The 15740-nt window shown below is 43.8% G+C and overlaps 1 protein-coding gene across 1 annotated transcript in view; it reads right to left on the reverse strand.

Moving 5' to 3' along the window:
- Window positions 1-1235: 1235 nt before the first annotated feature.
- LOC124001216 (FH2 domain-containing protein 1-like) overlaps window positions 1236-15740 on the reverse strand; it is a 42609-nt gene continuing 28104 nt past the window's right edge. Inside the window, exons 8-11 of the mRNA XM_046307841.1 lie at window positions 11770-11840; window positions 8349-8466; window positions 7841-8005; window positions 1236-7548 (exon numbers count right to left, since the gene is read on the reverse strand). Coding sequence (XP_046163797.1) covers window positions 5338-7548; window positions 7841-8005; window positions 8349-8466; window positions 11770-11840 — 2565 coding nt within the window. The 3' untranslated portion in view covers window positions 1236-5337. The remainder of the gene's footprint in view (window positions 7549-7840; window positions 8006-8348; window positions 8467-11769; window positions 11841-15740) is intronic.

Consider the following 15740-nt stretch of genomic DNA (forward strand, 5'->3'; position numbering starts at 1 on the left):
ATAGAGGGATCTACAGACACTGCTAAAAGGGCTTGGGAGCTGGAACTTGGTTCAGAAATCTCAGATGAGGACTGGGTAGAAGCTCTCAGGAATATAAACCACAGTTCAGTGAATGCCAGACACAATCCTGTTCAGTTTAAAGTGATACACAGGTTACGTTACTCAAAACTGAAACTGCATAAAATATTCCTGGACACCTCACCACTGTGTGAGAGGTGCAAGCAGGATAAGTCCTAAGTTACATGCTTACTGGGCTCTCATTTTTGATTACTTATCTAAAGCCTTTGATAGAGTTATAGCCCCAGACCCATTGATCACTCAGTTGATGGGAATAACCAGGAAGGGAAGGCTGTCTCTCTTTGTACTCTATTAGCCAAAAAACAAAGCATAAAATACAGTACATTTGTATTTTTAAAAACAACAGAAAAATATCCTCACAGTAGAGTGGGATGATTGTATATTTTATATTCAAAATATAGGGTATAAAAATTTACCATTATACAAGGTTATCTGCACATCTACCCTAAAAGATACTGAACAGTACCATGTGAGATGATGTGTTCCTCTAAATGTACATTATGTGTATTTGGATATTTTTTACCCCAGGGAACAATTTGTACCCTATCCGTACCCTTATATATCATTTTTTTGTTGCTTTTCCATAATCATTTTTTACAAAAATCTATAGGGATTTTACCACTGATATGTTACAGAGCTGTGAATTCAGGAGGTGTTAATAGACTACTTAAAGGGATAGTTCTCCCAAAACGTTTGCCAGCATTTTCATGTCGTAAAGAACAGGGACGCAATTAGCGGGACGCAACGTTTTGGAACGTTCAGATAGAAATATGCTATGTAGAACAAACATGCCGCTCTAACATGTAGAATAAGGATTCACGTATTCACAGCATTTCTATCTGCAACATTCGAGAATGTTTGGCAACTGAACATGGCCCAGCTGGCCATGTTCCACATCATGATTGGTTACTCTCCCTTTAATTAATAAAACAGATGAGAGAAAGGGGGTTAAATGTCTAGCCCACTGTAGCAAAGTCCTCAGTATGTCTGCTTAGAAACAGCCCCTTGTAGAATGCATACAAAAAAAACAAAATGATCCATGTAGAGTTTCAGGTTCACAACCATGTCCATTTCTGGTGGAAAAAGGCTGAGAAGGACAGAGAAAAAAGCTTCATGGCTTCAAAGTGACACAGCATCAGGTGATTTTATTGATTTTGTTTCACATCATAACTTTTACAAATTATCAGTGCTGTAGAATAGCATAATATTCAGCCTTGTGTACTCTAGTGATTACAGTCATTTTCTCCAGGTAGAAGTTTGAGTTTATTAACATCGAAGACAGTTACTTGGAGAAGAAGGCGGCAAAGCAGAACCAAGGCAATTAAGTGGAGCAGCTATATAAAGTGGTGGGAACTCCAGCTAAGATATGCGTAGTCTGATCCCCATAAAGAATCACATTAAAACAGTAAAAAACATCAAGCCTTGTCCCGGAATGGTTTGTGTTGTCAGGCCATGACAACAATCATATTGTTGGCTATGAAGCACAAACAGATCTGGGATCAGGCTAGAAAACATTCGTCCTTGCTTTCAGTTCCAACACACAAGCACCATCACCTAGGAATCCATGCCTATAGCTCACACTGTGATTTAAGGTCAACATTTGAAGGTGAACATGAACTGTGGCCTACTGTGGATGAAGTCACTGTATTGTGTGCGTGCAACTTCACGAGTTGGCTTGAAAAACCACCAACATCAATCAATCAATGGGAAAATCTTAATCGCCACCATTCGGTTTGGGTTGGGCAACATTGGACAAATGTTTCAACACCGTTTTGGGTTGCCAGGCGCCTGCTCTGTCATGATTAGGAGTCGGGCCTAAGTTTAGAAAGGCTAAGGCTATTAGTCAGATGGACCACTTCTAGTTTTCAGTCCCACAGCGTCCTGACTGAGCTGCTGGACCAAGATGTCATGGTTACCATCACATAACAAGGAAGTGGCGGCAGAGTGGTGGGTGGATGCAAGGGTAGACATTCCGTATTGAAGTCCCACCGTATTTAGTGGCTCTGACGCAAGACCACCCATTGTCGACATGCCCCTCTCAAAATGAGCCCAAAAGCAGGAGGCATTGTGCGATAAGATGTGGGAGGCCGCTCTTGTAAAAGACCATCCTTGTAAAAGACTGGACATTGTGTTAAGTCTGGTGGACAAGAGATCTATCATCATACAGTTTGACTGTGACTGTAGGTGGGAAAAGAGAGGGAGAGAGAGGAGCATTGTGTCTCGCTCTTTAGTCATTAGCCATGTCGTAGGCCGGCATCCCAAATGGCACCCTATTCCTATATAGTACACTACTTTTGATCAGAGCCCTATGGGCCCTGGTCAAAGGCAGTGCACTATATAGGGAATAGGGTGCCATTTGAGAGACAGACCATCTGGGCTGACGTATGGCCTCTGGGTCTTTTGTGACATTCGCTGCCTCACTTCATTTGCATTGCAGAGAGCAGGGAGATACAAATATCATGGCCTACTGCAGGGTTGTGGCCTGTAGGCTCAATTTAAAATGGGCTCTCTTAAGCCTACTCTGAGAGTTGCAGACAGAAGTGGTACAACAATCACAACAGAAGAAAGGTAGCGTCTTACAAAGCTCATACCCTAATGAAGACACTAACACAGTCCTCAAATTGTCAAAGCTAATTAGCAGCATTCAAACATTTTCAGTTGTGGGTTTTCAATATTGCAGACAGACATGGTACAACAACTGTATAGAGATGCTTGAGATATCCTCAGACTTAGAGTACAGTAGATTGACATGGTTGATTCATGACAAGTTGAATTGAGTGCCTCAATGTATGGTCTGTGAACAACGATGCTGTTCATTGTGACAATTTCAAGAAAGGAAAAAGTCTGGTTAACCATTTCCACTTGTCAACAGAATCCTTTCACCTTCACTACTTCCAAGCCTCCATATACAGTTTGCTACGTGTAAACATATTGCGACCTCTACGTATAATCAAAAATAGTATGTCTTTACACTATGTACACAGAGTGGACAGCTAATTGGCTAAGCCCGTGATTTGTAGTATCCAGTCTAATAGCTATTTTGGTAGGTGCAATGGAAGGTAGGGAGGATTTCTACTCTTATTTACAATTTAGGAGACACTGATTATGGGACAGCAACATCAAGCTTCAAGTTAATATACTCTAGTTGTTGTTGTTTATGTCAATGGCACAATGCTGTTTGAAAGGCAACTGGGGTGACAAGCTGGCCTGGTTCCAGATCAGTTTGTGCTGGCTTGCCAATGACCATAGGAGTCAACAAGTCAGCACAAACTGATCTGGGACCAGTGTAGTGAGGAGCAATTGCAGGGCTGAAGAATCTACAGTATTACTTTGATCACGACCGATGGCGGTCAAGGAACACAATTGCACAATGTCAAGTAATACAAAAATCAGGAGATGACAACATTCACAGTAAAAAAGTTGAGGATTACAAAGACGATTATTGTGACAAAACGCAGAGAAAAACAACACCATGTTGGGTGTTACTTCAGTCTGAAGAGCTACATGTTCAATGTTGTTTTTCATAGCGTTAGTGTTGGTCTAGCTATAGCATAAAGCAGGAAAAATATTTCCTTTGTGTGCACTTCTACTCCATGCTTGAATGGAGGCGTTTTATCAAGAGCATTTAGAAACATTGCTCGTTATTGATATATACATACAAATGTCAAAAGTACCACAAGTACATGAAAATGCATTGCATGACAAAGTACACCCTTGGCATGTACTGTATTCTAAGAGGTAAAGGTAAAACTTTACAGTGGAATCATACCAAAGGACTAACTGGAGTATCATAAACAGAGGATAATGACTCAATAACGTTCTGTACTTGCTAATAGTAATAGTTAATGTACATGACTCAGTACACAATAGGATACCTGATTCAATCAAACACTGACAACCAAATATCCAAAACAATTGAAAAACAAAATTCTTCAACTTCCTTGACATTAGAATTCAAATATAGTTCAGTTTCCTAATGTCTGACTACACATATAATTTTGTCCAAGACAATGCAGCACATCAACAATAATGTCTATTTATCTTAACCCCGGATACCCGGTTGGATTAAATGGGGCCTATGGGCATTTATTCTGTGGCCTTTTATTTTGAATTTTGTTTTACTATATACTATTTTTGCAATGTCAAGTATAACCGCGGTATAACTTCAGTGGAGCGGGAAAGGAACTCAGTGGCCAGCTGCTGAGAAGTACAATGACACTGAGCCAGGGTCATATTCTTTAGTGCAAACGGAAAATGAAAACAGTTGTTTCTTTGTTTCTTATTCCGTCCCCCCCCGTTTGGTTTCTAGTGAATAAGGTTATTTTCATTATTGTCCCGCACATAGTATCTGAGAAGACACTGATTGGACCAGCTCTTTTTTGCCAATTCCAATTGAACCCTATTGGATCAGACTCAGACTAAATCAGTAAAGTGAAAAACGGAGCAATATTCAGTGTGGACTCCAGGCTACTGTATAGTACGGCTGTGCAAAGGAAAGTAGAGAACCACGGAAAGTCACAATCACAACAGCAGCAAGGCAGCGTCTTACAAAGCTCATACCCTGAATGAAGACACTAACACAGTCCCCAAATTGTCAAAGCTAATTAGCAGCATTCAAGCATGTTCATTAGTGGGTTTTCAGTAACACTTCATTTTACAGTCATTGTTTACCAGGTAGTTACCTAGAAAGTACTTGTTTAAATGGTAATTATCTAATAATTGCATAGTAATCACACGAGATGCGTTGACACACGTGTCGCTATGTGCCATTTGGTAACAGTAAATTACCAATAGTGTTGTATTCTTTGAGGTGAGTACCAGAACATATCCATTGTTACTACCACATCGTTTTTAAGTAAATACCATGTAAACACCATCTTAAAATGGGTTGTAAAAAAAAGCATAATATTTGTTTTTCTTTTTTGACATGTTATTATACCTTATTAAATAGAGTTTAAGACCACAACGCAGGCAAAGAAGGAAAAAGGGGGGATTTTGCCATTTGTCAGTTCTGTCTCCCCGTGAAGAATGCTCAAAAACAAACGGGGGCTCATGAAGAAATAATCTTATACAGTGCATTATATATTTTTGCAGTTCATACAATACGTGTTGACGGAGCCCTGTATAATGACTTGATATGGATGAGGTGGGATGTCTTAGAGTAGCTAATGAAAGAGGACACAAAATGTCAGTCTACAGTATGTGGGGAAAACCATTTCTTCCTCTCTTGCTCCAATCAAGTTCCACCATATTTGAGTTCTACTTCCAGGTGGGCTTGATGGTCCTACATGACGTAGTGGATTGGACAGATTTTTCTGAGAAGCTGCTGCTCTGCAGCCTCTGCAGACCACCCTCTTGGGCCTTTTCCTTCTCCTCCCCCCGGGGTGAATGCTGCCCCCCTTTGGCAGGAGGTGTGGTTGTGGCAGCGGCTTGCGGCCGAGCGGGTGCTTGACTCTGGGAGCTGCTCCGGGACAGGAGAGAGGGGCTCCTGGAGGGGGTCAGAGGGTTGGAGAGGGTTGGAGCGAGTTCCTTCTTGGTGGTCCGAGAGGAGGAGGCCACAGTGTTGCGTGCCCAGCCAGGCAGGGTGGCTGATGGGGTTTTGGAGCTGTGAATAGGTGTCTCAGGAGCGCTAGCCTCAGAGGGTGTCCTAACCTGACCTTGGGCCTGAGCAGCCAGGGCTCTCATGGTGGAGCGGCACATCTTCTCCTCCGGCGGTGCCTTGGGCAGGTTCCTCAGCGGCTTGGCGCTGGGCTTGCGGAAGGAGGGCTTTCGCAGGTTGAGGTCACGTGCCCAGCCAGAGAGGCCAGCGTTCCACTGGGATTTGGTCTCTGGGGGCAAGCTGGAGTGGCGGACGGGCCAACCGGTCTTCTCACCCCTCTCCCTGGCTGGGGTGCTCTTGTCGATGAGCGGCTGCCTGGCACCCTCATGGCCTCCGGCGGGTCTCTCCACCCGCTTGGCATTACGGCCAGTCCGGCTTAGCTTGGTGATGGGCACCACCTTCCGCATGCCCTGGTTCTCAGTGGTGGTCAATATCCTGACGCTGCAACCCACTTTGCTGTTTTTGGAAACTTTTGACACATTCTTGGTCTTGGCGTGTGTTGGTTTATGGCTATATGTCTGTACAGGTTTCTCGCCCACCTGCCTAGCCTCTGCCGTGTTCCAGCTATTTGCGTCCCCCTCTTCCGTGGTGACGAGTGAGCCAACGGATGGGGCACGTTCGTCTGTGGACTTTGACACCGACAGCTCATTTGTGGGGGCAGAGACGGACGGATCATTTTTGGATGTGGAATCAAAGTTGGAGTTGGAGGATAGTGAGCTGGGGTCTCGAAGGTTCCCCTGGATGTTGTTGCAGTCAGTGTTTTTTATATCGGGGACCAATCCTTCCCTCATTAGAGGTGAGCTTTCGATCTCAGAGTAGTCAAGCGCTACGGAGCAGTCCGTTTCTGTGCAGTCTAAGATGTAGAACACCGGTTTCTTATTGGATACGGATGGGTCAAGAGGGAGGGGCATATCACAGGTGGTTGAGGAGACGGTGCTGCTTTCCTCCTCTTCCTCCTTCTGAAGCGAACCAACCACAAACTGAGAGGACGGCATTTTACCTTCCCACGCCACGGGCTCTGGTCCTCTTTCCAAACTCTTTGGACAAGGAGGAGGGGTATCCAAAATGAGTGTCTTTGGAGATTCCGTCTTCATTTCCAAGTCCGTTACCACCAAGTCTTTGTGGTCAACGAAGTGCATTTGATTTGTGTTATTGTTCGGACTGGGGAGGTCAAACTGTTGAATTCCCAGGACTAGAGTGTGCCTCTCCACACTGACGTTCATGTGTGCCGTGACGCTCGCTCTGGGGTTGGGCGTCTTCTGAAAGACGTTGCGGTTCTGACATGAGCGAGGCAGATAGCTCCCCTCGGACACGGTCGTGTAATTGTTATTATTGTTATACGGTTCCTCGTTGGCATTAAAGCCTGTGAAAGAGTACATGGCCAAGGGGCTGATGGGCTCCGTCTCAGCCCGGTGTGACGTGGCCAGCACCTGCTGCCCATTCCCCAGCTTGGGGTTGACATCCTGGGACACAAGACAGGGGGCGGTTCTCCGATGGAGGGTGCGGCCGGAGCGCGGCAAGCTGTTGAACTTGTTGGCATAGTCAGCTGGTAGTGCCGTTTCACTGCCGAACAGCTCCAGGTATTCGTTAAGCTCGCGGTCGGCCATGGCGGCCACGGTGTGGCGGTGGCGACGGGCGCTGGCTGAACGACCCAGGGGGCTGTGGGGGCTGGCGGGACGCTGCTGGAGGAAGTCCAGGAGGCCCTCCTTGCTGAGCATATCCATGTCGTTCCCGCTGCTGCTGCGGCCGAAGCCGCCATTACCTGCGCCAGCAGCCTGCTGCTGGTCGGCATTCCAGGCAAAGCGCTTCTCCTCCAGCTCTCTGAGACGCCGCTGCCTGGCCGCCTCTTTATGCTCCCGCTCCCGGTTATCCTGACGGAGACAGTGAAAGGACGGGCTAATAAATAACATATTGTGTACAGTGTCTTCGGAAAGTATTCAGACCCCTTGACTTTTTCCACATTTTGTTATATGTTTACATACATCTACATCAGTATGTCCTTTTGAAGAGTTTATTTGTTTTGTTACTTCAGGACATGCAGTGCAGGTTAATGTGAGTGTGCATTTGTAGGTTAGATAGAGAATGTGAGTTACATTACTTATCTGAAACTACTTAGTAGAGACTTAAGATTTTAAATTGAAATATTTAAAGAAAAGACCTCACCTTGACAGCCTTTTTGAACTTGAGACAGAAGTCCTGGAAGATGCGGAAGCACTCATCCAGCATGAAGGTGTCCTTGTCTTCACAGAAGAAGTCAATAAGCGATTTACCCTCCTTCCGCAGGTCCAGCCTACACCTCTTCAGGTCCTGGAGTGTCCTTGCGGAGCACTGTTGGGGATGGCAAACAATGGATGACAGACACAGATAAGATATAAAAGAATTATAACATATTATTACCATCAAAATATACCAAAAACAGGGGGCTTGGTGATACCGTATATCAGGGATTTAGGATATTGGCCAATATTTTCTTATGCTTATAGGGTGTTCTTCCAATTGAGACCATAGTGGTAAGTTATCTGATATACATTTCTTTGTTACAGTCACCCTAGGATCCCCTTATATACCACAACTGGCTAAGGATGCCTTCACTGTGTGCCGCCCTCATGCACCGTAATCAGTGCATGAGGGCGGAATTCCTAAATTAGATTCTGACTAAATGTGCTGCCACCTGCAGAAAGGGGTTCAGCTGCTCCAGGAGCTCTGGGTCACTCTGGACCTTCTCCTCCAGGGATCTGGTCCTGACGTAGAGAGACGAGAACTCCAACTCAATGTTTTCCACTGATATTCTGCGGGGATATGCAAATCATCCAAAGGCTGTTAAAATACATTGTGTGGCTCAGTTGGTAGAGCGTGGCACTCGCAACATCAGGGTTGTGTGTTTGATTCCTGTGACCACCCATAAAATAGATGAAAGTGTATTTTAAATGCCGTATAATATATATATATATATATATATATATACACACACACACACAGTGGGGCAAAAACATATTTAGTCAGCCACCAATTGTGCAAATTCTCCCACTTAAAAAGATGAGAGAGGCCTGTAATTTTCATCATAGGTACACTTCAACTATGTCAGGCAAAATGAGAAAGAAAATCCAGAAAATCACATTGTAGGATTTTTAATGAATTTATTTGCAAATTATGGTGGAAAATAAGTATTTGGCCAATAACAAAAGTTTATCTGAATACTTTGTTATATACCCTTTGTTGGCAATGACAGAGGTGAAATGTTTTCTGTAAGTCTTCACAAGGTTTTCACACACTGTTGCTGGTATTTTGGCCCATTCCTCCATGCAGATCTCCTCTAGAGCAGTGATGTTTTGGGGCTGTTGCTGGGCAACACGGACTTTCAACTCCCTCAAAAGATTTTCTATGGGGTTGAGATCTGGAGACTGGCTAGGCCACTCCAGGACCTTGAAATGCTTCTTACGAAGCCAGTCCTTCGTTGCCCGGGCGGTGTGTTTGGGATCATTGTCATGCTGAAAGACCCAGCCACGTTTCATCTTCAATGCCCTTGCTGATGGAAGGAGGTTTTCACTCAAAATCTCACGATACATGGCCCCATTCATTCTTTCCTTTACACGGATCAGTCATCCTGGTCCCTTTGCAGAGAAACAGTCCCAAAACATGATGTTTCCACCCCCATGCTTCACAGTAGGTATGGTGTTCTTTGGATGCAACTCAACATTCTTTGTCCTCCAAACACAACGAGTTGAGTTTTTACCAAAAAGTTATATTTTGGTTTTATCTGACCATATGACATTCTCCCAATCTTCTTGTGGATCACCCAAATGCTCTCTAGCAAACTTCAGACGGGCCTGGACATGTACTGGCTTAAGCAGGTGGACACGTCTGGCACTGCAGGATTTGAGTCCCTGGCAGTGTAGTGTGTTACTGATGGTAGGCTTTGTTACTTTGATCCCAGATCTCTGCAGGTAAACAGTTAAGGAATGTGGCTGGGGCAGCAGAAATGTTACCAGACTGCAGCTAGTGGGTGGGGCAGCAGAAATGTTGTGGGTGGGGCAGCATTAGATAGGGCAAATGGAGGGAAATAATCATGCTAATGCTCTCTAAGAACAGTGGCTGAAGCAAGAACCTATAGGCTACACATAGCATTCCAGGAACTGAGTTAGTGATATTGATTGTGAAAAGAGCCCATTAAAAGACCTTATACAGTATAGGGAATTCATAGATAATGGGTGTGAAATTGACTGGGCGTCTTCTAGGTGAACTAGTTCTAAAACTCCTGTCAAACGAAAGCAGTGCAAATGCTGTGTCCTTGACGTCAGAGTGTTTTGAAACAAAACATACAAACTCTGAGCATTAAGTTGTATGTATTCACATGCTTTGAAGTCATTGAAAATGCCAATTGGCTAACTAGGTATGTTAACCATATTGGCTAACTAGGTATGTTAACCAAATTACAGTGTTCAAAAACGGTATAAATAAATTCAGCAAAAAAATAAATGCCCCTTTTTCAGGACCCTGTCTTTCAAAAATAATTGGTCAAAATCCCCAAAAATCAACAAGATCTTCATTTTAAAGGGTTTAAACACTGTTTCCCATGCTTGTTCAATGAACTATAAATAATTAATGAACATGCACCTGTGGAACAGTCATTAAGACACTAACAGCTTACAGACGGTAGGCAATTAAGGTCACAGTTATGAAAACTTAGGACACTAAAAAGGCCTTTCTACTGACTCTGAAAAACACCAAAAGAAAGATGCCCAGTGTCCCTGCTCATCTGTGTGAACGTGCCTTAGGCATGCTGCAAGGAGGCATGAGGACTGCAGATGTGGCCAGGGCAATACATTGTAATGTCCATACTGTGAGACGCCTAAGACAGCGCTACAGGGAGACGGACAGCTGATCATCCTCGCAGTGGCAGACCACATGTAACAACACCTGCACAGGATCGGTACATCCGAACATCACACCTGCGGTACAGGTACAGGATGGCAACAACAACTGCCCGAGTTACACCAGGTGAGAGAAGGGCTGGATCGAGGGTTTGTAGGCTTGTTGTAAGGCAGGTCCTCACCAGACATCACCGGCAACAACGTCGCCTATGGGCACAAAAGCACCGTCGCTGGACCAGACAGGACTGGCAAAAAAAGTGCTCTTCACTGACGGTTCACGGTTTCGTCTCACCAGGGGTGATGGTCGGATTTGCGTTTATCTTCGAAGGAATGAGTATTACACTGAGGCCTGTAATCTGGAACGGGATCGTTTTGGAGGTGGAGTGTTGTTCATGGTCTGGGGTGGTGTGTCACAGAATCATCGGACTGAGCTTGTTGTCATTGCAGGCAATCTCAACGCTGTGCGTTACAGGGAAGACATCCTCCTACCTCATGTGGTACCCTTCCTGCAGGCTCATCCTGACATGACCCTCCAGCATGACAATGCCACCAGCCATACTGCTCGTTCTGTGTTTGATTTCCTGCAAGACAGGAATGTCAGTGTTCTGCCATGGCCAGCGAAGGGCCCGGATCTCAATCCCATTGAGCACGTCTGGGACCTGTTGGATCGGAGGGTGAGGGCTAGGGCCATTCCCCCAAGAAATATCCGGGAACTTGCAGGAGCCTTGGTGGAAGAGTGGGGTAACATCTCACAGCAAGAACTGTCAAATCTGGTGCAGTCCATGAGGAGCAGTACTTAATGCAGCCGGTGGCCACACCAGCAACTGATGTTACTTTGATTTTGAGCCCTCCCCTTTGTTCAAGGACACATTATTTCAGTTCTGTTACATGTCTGTGGAACTTGTTCAGTTTATGTCTCAGTTGCTGAATCTTGTTATGTTCATACAAATATTTACTTTTGCTGAAAATAAACGCACTTGACAGTGAGAGGATGTTTCTTTTTTTGATTGTTTTGATAAATAATGTATTGTTGTTGCATTTAACTGCTGAAAATGCTCTCTTCTAAATAATTTCCTGAATAGGTGACGTTGTAGTTGCGGCACATATTTGACACCTGAGTGTCTTGACTTTACGGAAATTATGAGTTGGAGGACTGTTCAAACGACTTATTCCCAGTTTGTTTCTGACATCATGAAGACCGCATAATGAAGGACTATTTACCTGGAAGCGCTCTGGATGTCCTGGAGTTTCTCAGGGAACTTCAGCAGCTTCTCGTCCTTCTTCTGTGCCTCCTGAGTAGATAGAAAAGGAATTATGATTAGCCTTGTATAATGCTTTAATATGTTTTATGTACACCCATATCCCGCTTGTAATTTCCAATCTGAAAGCTTGAAAAAAGCTTGAAAATACATGCAGATGGTGGAACTCAACTCCTTAACATCTGCCATCCTGCAATATTCAACATTTCTTTCATTTAGTCTCTGTTTACTCAAACATCGATGTCATGGAATATTTACGGGTGACAACTTCTCTGCCGTCTAAAAGGCATCTGTGGAAAGCCTCTCCTTTTTCTGTGTCAAAAAAGACGTATTCACACATTTCAAATTCTAACAACCTAATTCAAATAAACTACTGAATTCTGACCCACTGGGCACACCACGTCATTTAAACGTGGAAATTTTGGTAATATTCGGTTGATCAATGAGAAACCTTTATTGACCCACTCAAAAGACAGCCAGAAGTTTGTTTAATTCCCAATGTGTCACTATGCTTTACACCTTCTAAAAGCAAAACCAAATTCCAATGAAAAAACAATGTCTGATGTTTGGTTTAGTTGTCATCTAAATGTGTTATCAAATGGGAATACAATGTCAGATATTTTGTGTCCATACACTGAGTATAACATACCTTAATGGAACATTTTGACATTCGCCATATGGTTAGTGAGAAAGTCCACATTGCAAATGTACAGTCCCTTACTAACGTTTCTAAAATTTGCGTACTGCGGCGGGCCGTGCAGCAGGGCCGGATCTTCCAGGAAGTCATCAAATGAAGTCTCTCGGACATTCGGTTTCCATTTTATAAAATTTTCAACTTTTGGTCATTTTTCCGCTGTCCCGGTAAATCCCACAAGAGTGCGAATGGAATCATATTGCAAATGTACAAAACATCACCAATCACGACGTGGCCTTTTCTCCTAAACGGAAAAGACTTCGTAGACGAAACTTGGTGAGCATAGGTTTGGCATAATGGGCAGTTGGCCCCAAACAAGATGGCGCCTAGGCCTCAACGTTTTTTGTGTTATGGTCATTTTTCTGGGATTAAATGTCAAAAACGAAAATAGAGCAATGATTTCATTGCTTCACGTCAAAGTAAATGAACCTACGGTGTCAGGAAAAAAAGAACCAGCCATTTATCTATTGTAATTTAAGAAATATTGTACAATGTATAATTGGTGATGTTCAAAAAAAAAAAGTTACAGATCCAGTTGCAGCGTGTTCAGACGAATCTATTTGAAGTGTGTGTCGGAGCTCTGTGAGATTTCTGTGTTTTTCTGAAATAACACACACTCATTCAACCCTCTGTAAATAAGTCAGTTCTGAACATAAATACTTAAAACTCAAGATTCTATAAGTGCCTACCCCAAGGAAGATATGTGTTCACTTTCGGCTTCCCGGGTAAACCGGAAGTGCCTTAAAATGGTGTCATAGGTGCTGTTTCGAAGGGTTAAAAAATTCAGATATTTTCAAAACTTCATATGTGTGATTAGGCAACCCTCATGAACTGTAAGTCAGTCATTTCTCCCAACAGATGTCAAAGAAAATCTCTCTCTCTCTCTCTCTCTCTCTCTCTCTCTCACACACACACTGGAGACAGACACACTGGAGGAGACAGACCCACTGGAGGAGACAGACACGGTAGAGGAGACAGACACGGTAGAGGAGACAGACACGGTAGAGGAGACAGACACGGTAGAGGAGACAGACACGGTAGAGGAGACAGACACACTGGAGGAGACAAACTGACACACACACACACACACACACACACACACACACACACACACACACACACGCACACACACACACACACACACACACACACACACACACACACACACACACACACACACACACACACACACACACACACACACACACACACACACACACACACACACACACACACACACACACACACACACACACACACACGGAGTGACAAAGTACGGTGCTTAAAGACACTCAGAGCCTGCAATGGCATTATCATAATCTCTCGGCCGAGTTCAACGAGATACCCCTAAATTGCTGGTGCTTTTGGGTGACAGCGGGAGAACAGTTAGGTTTAGAACCACAATTAGACCCAAGGAACATTCCTGAGGTCCTCCCGATCTGTGGAAGCCTAACCTTGACCATGTGGCATTAACCCTTAACAGTTAAAATAAGGTGTTTACATCAAACAGTTTTCAATGACTTCTCTCACCATAGGAATACATTGCCTGCACCCCTAAATTCAACCTGAAGCCTATGTGGGTTATGAATGTCTTATGAACTTGTCTTTAATGACAATCCATCAGGCCACTATGAGGTCTAACTGTGTTTATTCTAAGCTTCCTGGAGCAATCGGAAGTGGTTAATATCATCCTAAAAGTGTTTTTCATACCTAACCAGCAATTTGTGATAAATAGTGCATTCAACCCTGTGTAAATCAGTCAGTTCTTAACGTAAACACTTAAAACTCAGGATTCTGTAAAGGCATACCCCATTCAGGATATGTGTTTACTTATAGCTTCCTGTGCAAACCGGAAGTGCCTTAAATGGTGTCATAGGAGCTGTTTCGAAGGGTTAAAGAGACAGACAGTGCCTGCAATAGTTATCTTTGTTCTAACTAAAAAAGAACCGTTTGACATTTGCAATATGATTCAACAGTGAAAAAACATAACCAAATGGACATGATGAAATCAACACAACGAGCGATGGAGAGGAACCCCTATCACTGCCCGGCCATCCCGAGTTCATCAGGCCAGTCAATTTTGCATTTCCGCAGAATTTTGGGCATGTCAAATTTGTGATGGTAAATGCACATTGAAACATATTGCAAATGCACAGCCGTGCACCTGGTGATTGGAACGGGCTACCGGGCGCACATTTTTAAAATGGTTTTTAATGCCATTACCCCCCACCCGTACCCCTTGTCATTTTGGACATTTTTCAAAAAATCGTTAAAAAACAACAGTCCCACTTCTCCCTCATCATACATGACAAATAGACCATCGAAGTTGATTCATGGCTTAACATAGTGCTATATATAATTTTGGCAGTATAAATGCCTTTTGGACATGGTTCACTGACTTTTGGGGCTGTAAACCGACTGCCATTGATCGAACATGGCAAGAGGACATAACATCCTGATTTGGCACTTTCAAATCTTTCATATTGCATTTGGGGATTTCTTATGGCATTTGGCCCCCAATTGTTTTTAAGTGACTTTTGACGGACTTTCTATGAAATCATATTGCAAATGGACAAAACATACAGTGGGGAGAACAAGTATTTGATACACTGCTGATTTTGCAGGTTTTTCTACTTACAAAGCAGGTAGAGGTCTGTAATTTTTATCATAGGTACACTTCAACTGTGAGAGACGGAATCTAAAACAAAAATACAGAAAATCACATTGTATGATTTTTAAGTAATTAATTTGCATTTTATTGCATGACATACATCAGAAAAGCAGAACTTAATATTTGGTACAGAAACCTTTGTTTGCAATTACAGAGATCATACGTTTCCTGTAGTTCTTGACCAGGTTTGCACACACTGCAGGAGGGATTTTGGCCCACTCCTCCATACAGACCTTCTCCAGATCCGTCAGGTTTCGGGGCTTTCGCTGGGCAACACGGACTTTCAGCTCCCTCCAAAGATTTTCTATTGGGTTCAGGTCTGGAGACTAGCTAGGCCACTCCAGGACTTTGAGATGCTTCTTACGGAGCCACTCCTTAGTTGCCCTGGCTGTATGTTTCGGGTCGTTGTCATGCTGGAAGTCCCAGCCACGACCCATCTTCAATGCTCTTACTGAGGGAAGGAGGTTGTTGGCCAAGATCTCGCGATACATGGCCCCATTCATCCTCCCCTCAATAAGGTGCAGTTGTCCTGTCCCTTTGCAGAAAAGCATCCCCAAAAAATGATGTT

Source organism: Oncorhynchus gorbuscha, linkage group LG17 (assembly GCF_021184085.1).
Source record: "Oncorhynchus gorbuscha isolate QuinsamMale2020 ecotype Even-year linkage group LG17, OgorEven_v1.0, whole genome shotgun sequence".
In the NCBI taxonomy this organism is placed as follows: domain Eukaryota; kingdom Metazoa; phylum Chordata; class Actinopteri; order Salmoniformes; family Salmonidae; genus Oncorhynchus; species Oncorhynchus gorbuscha.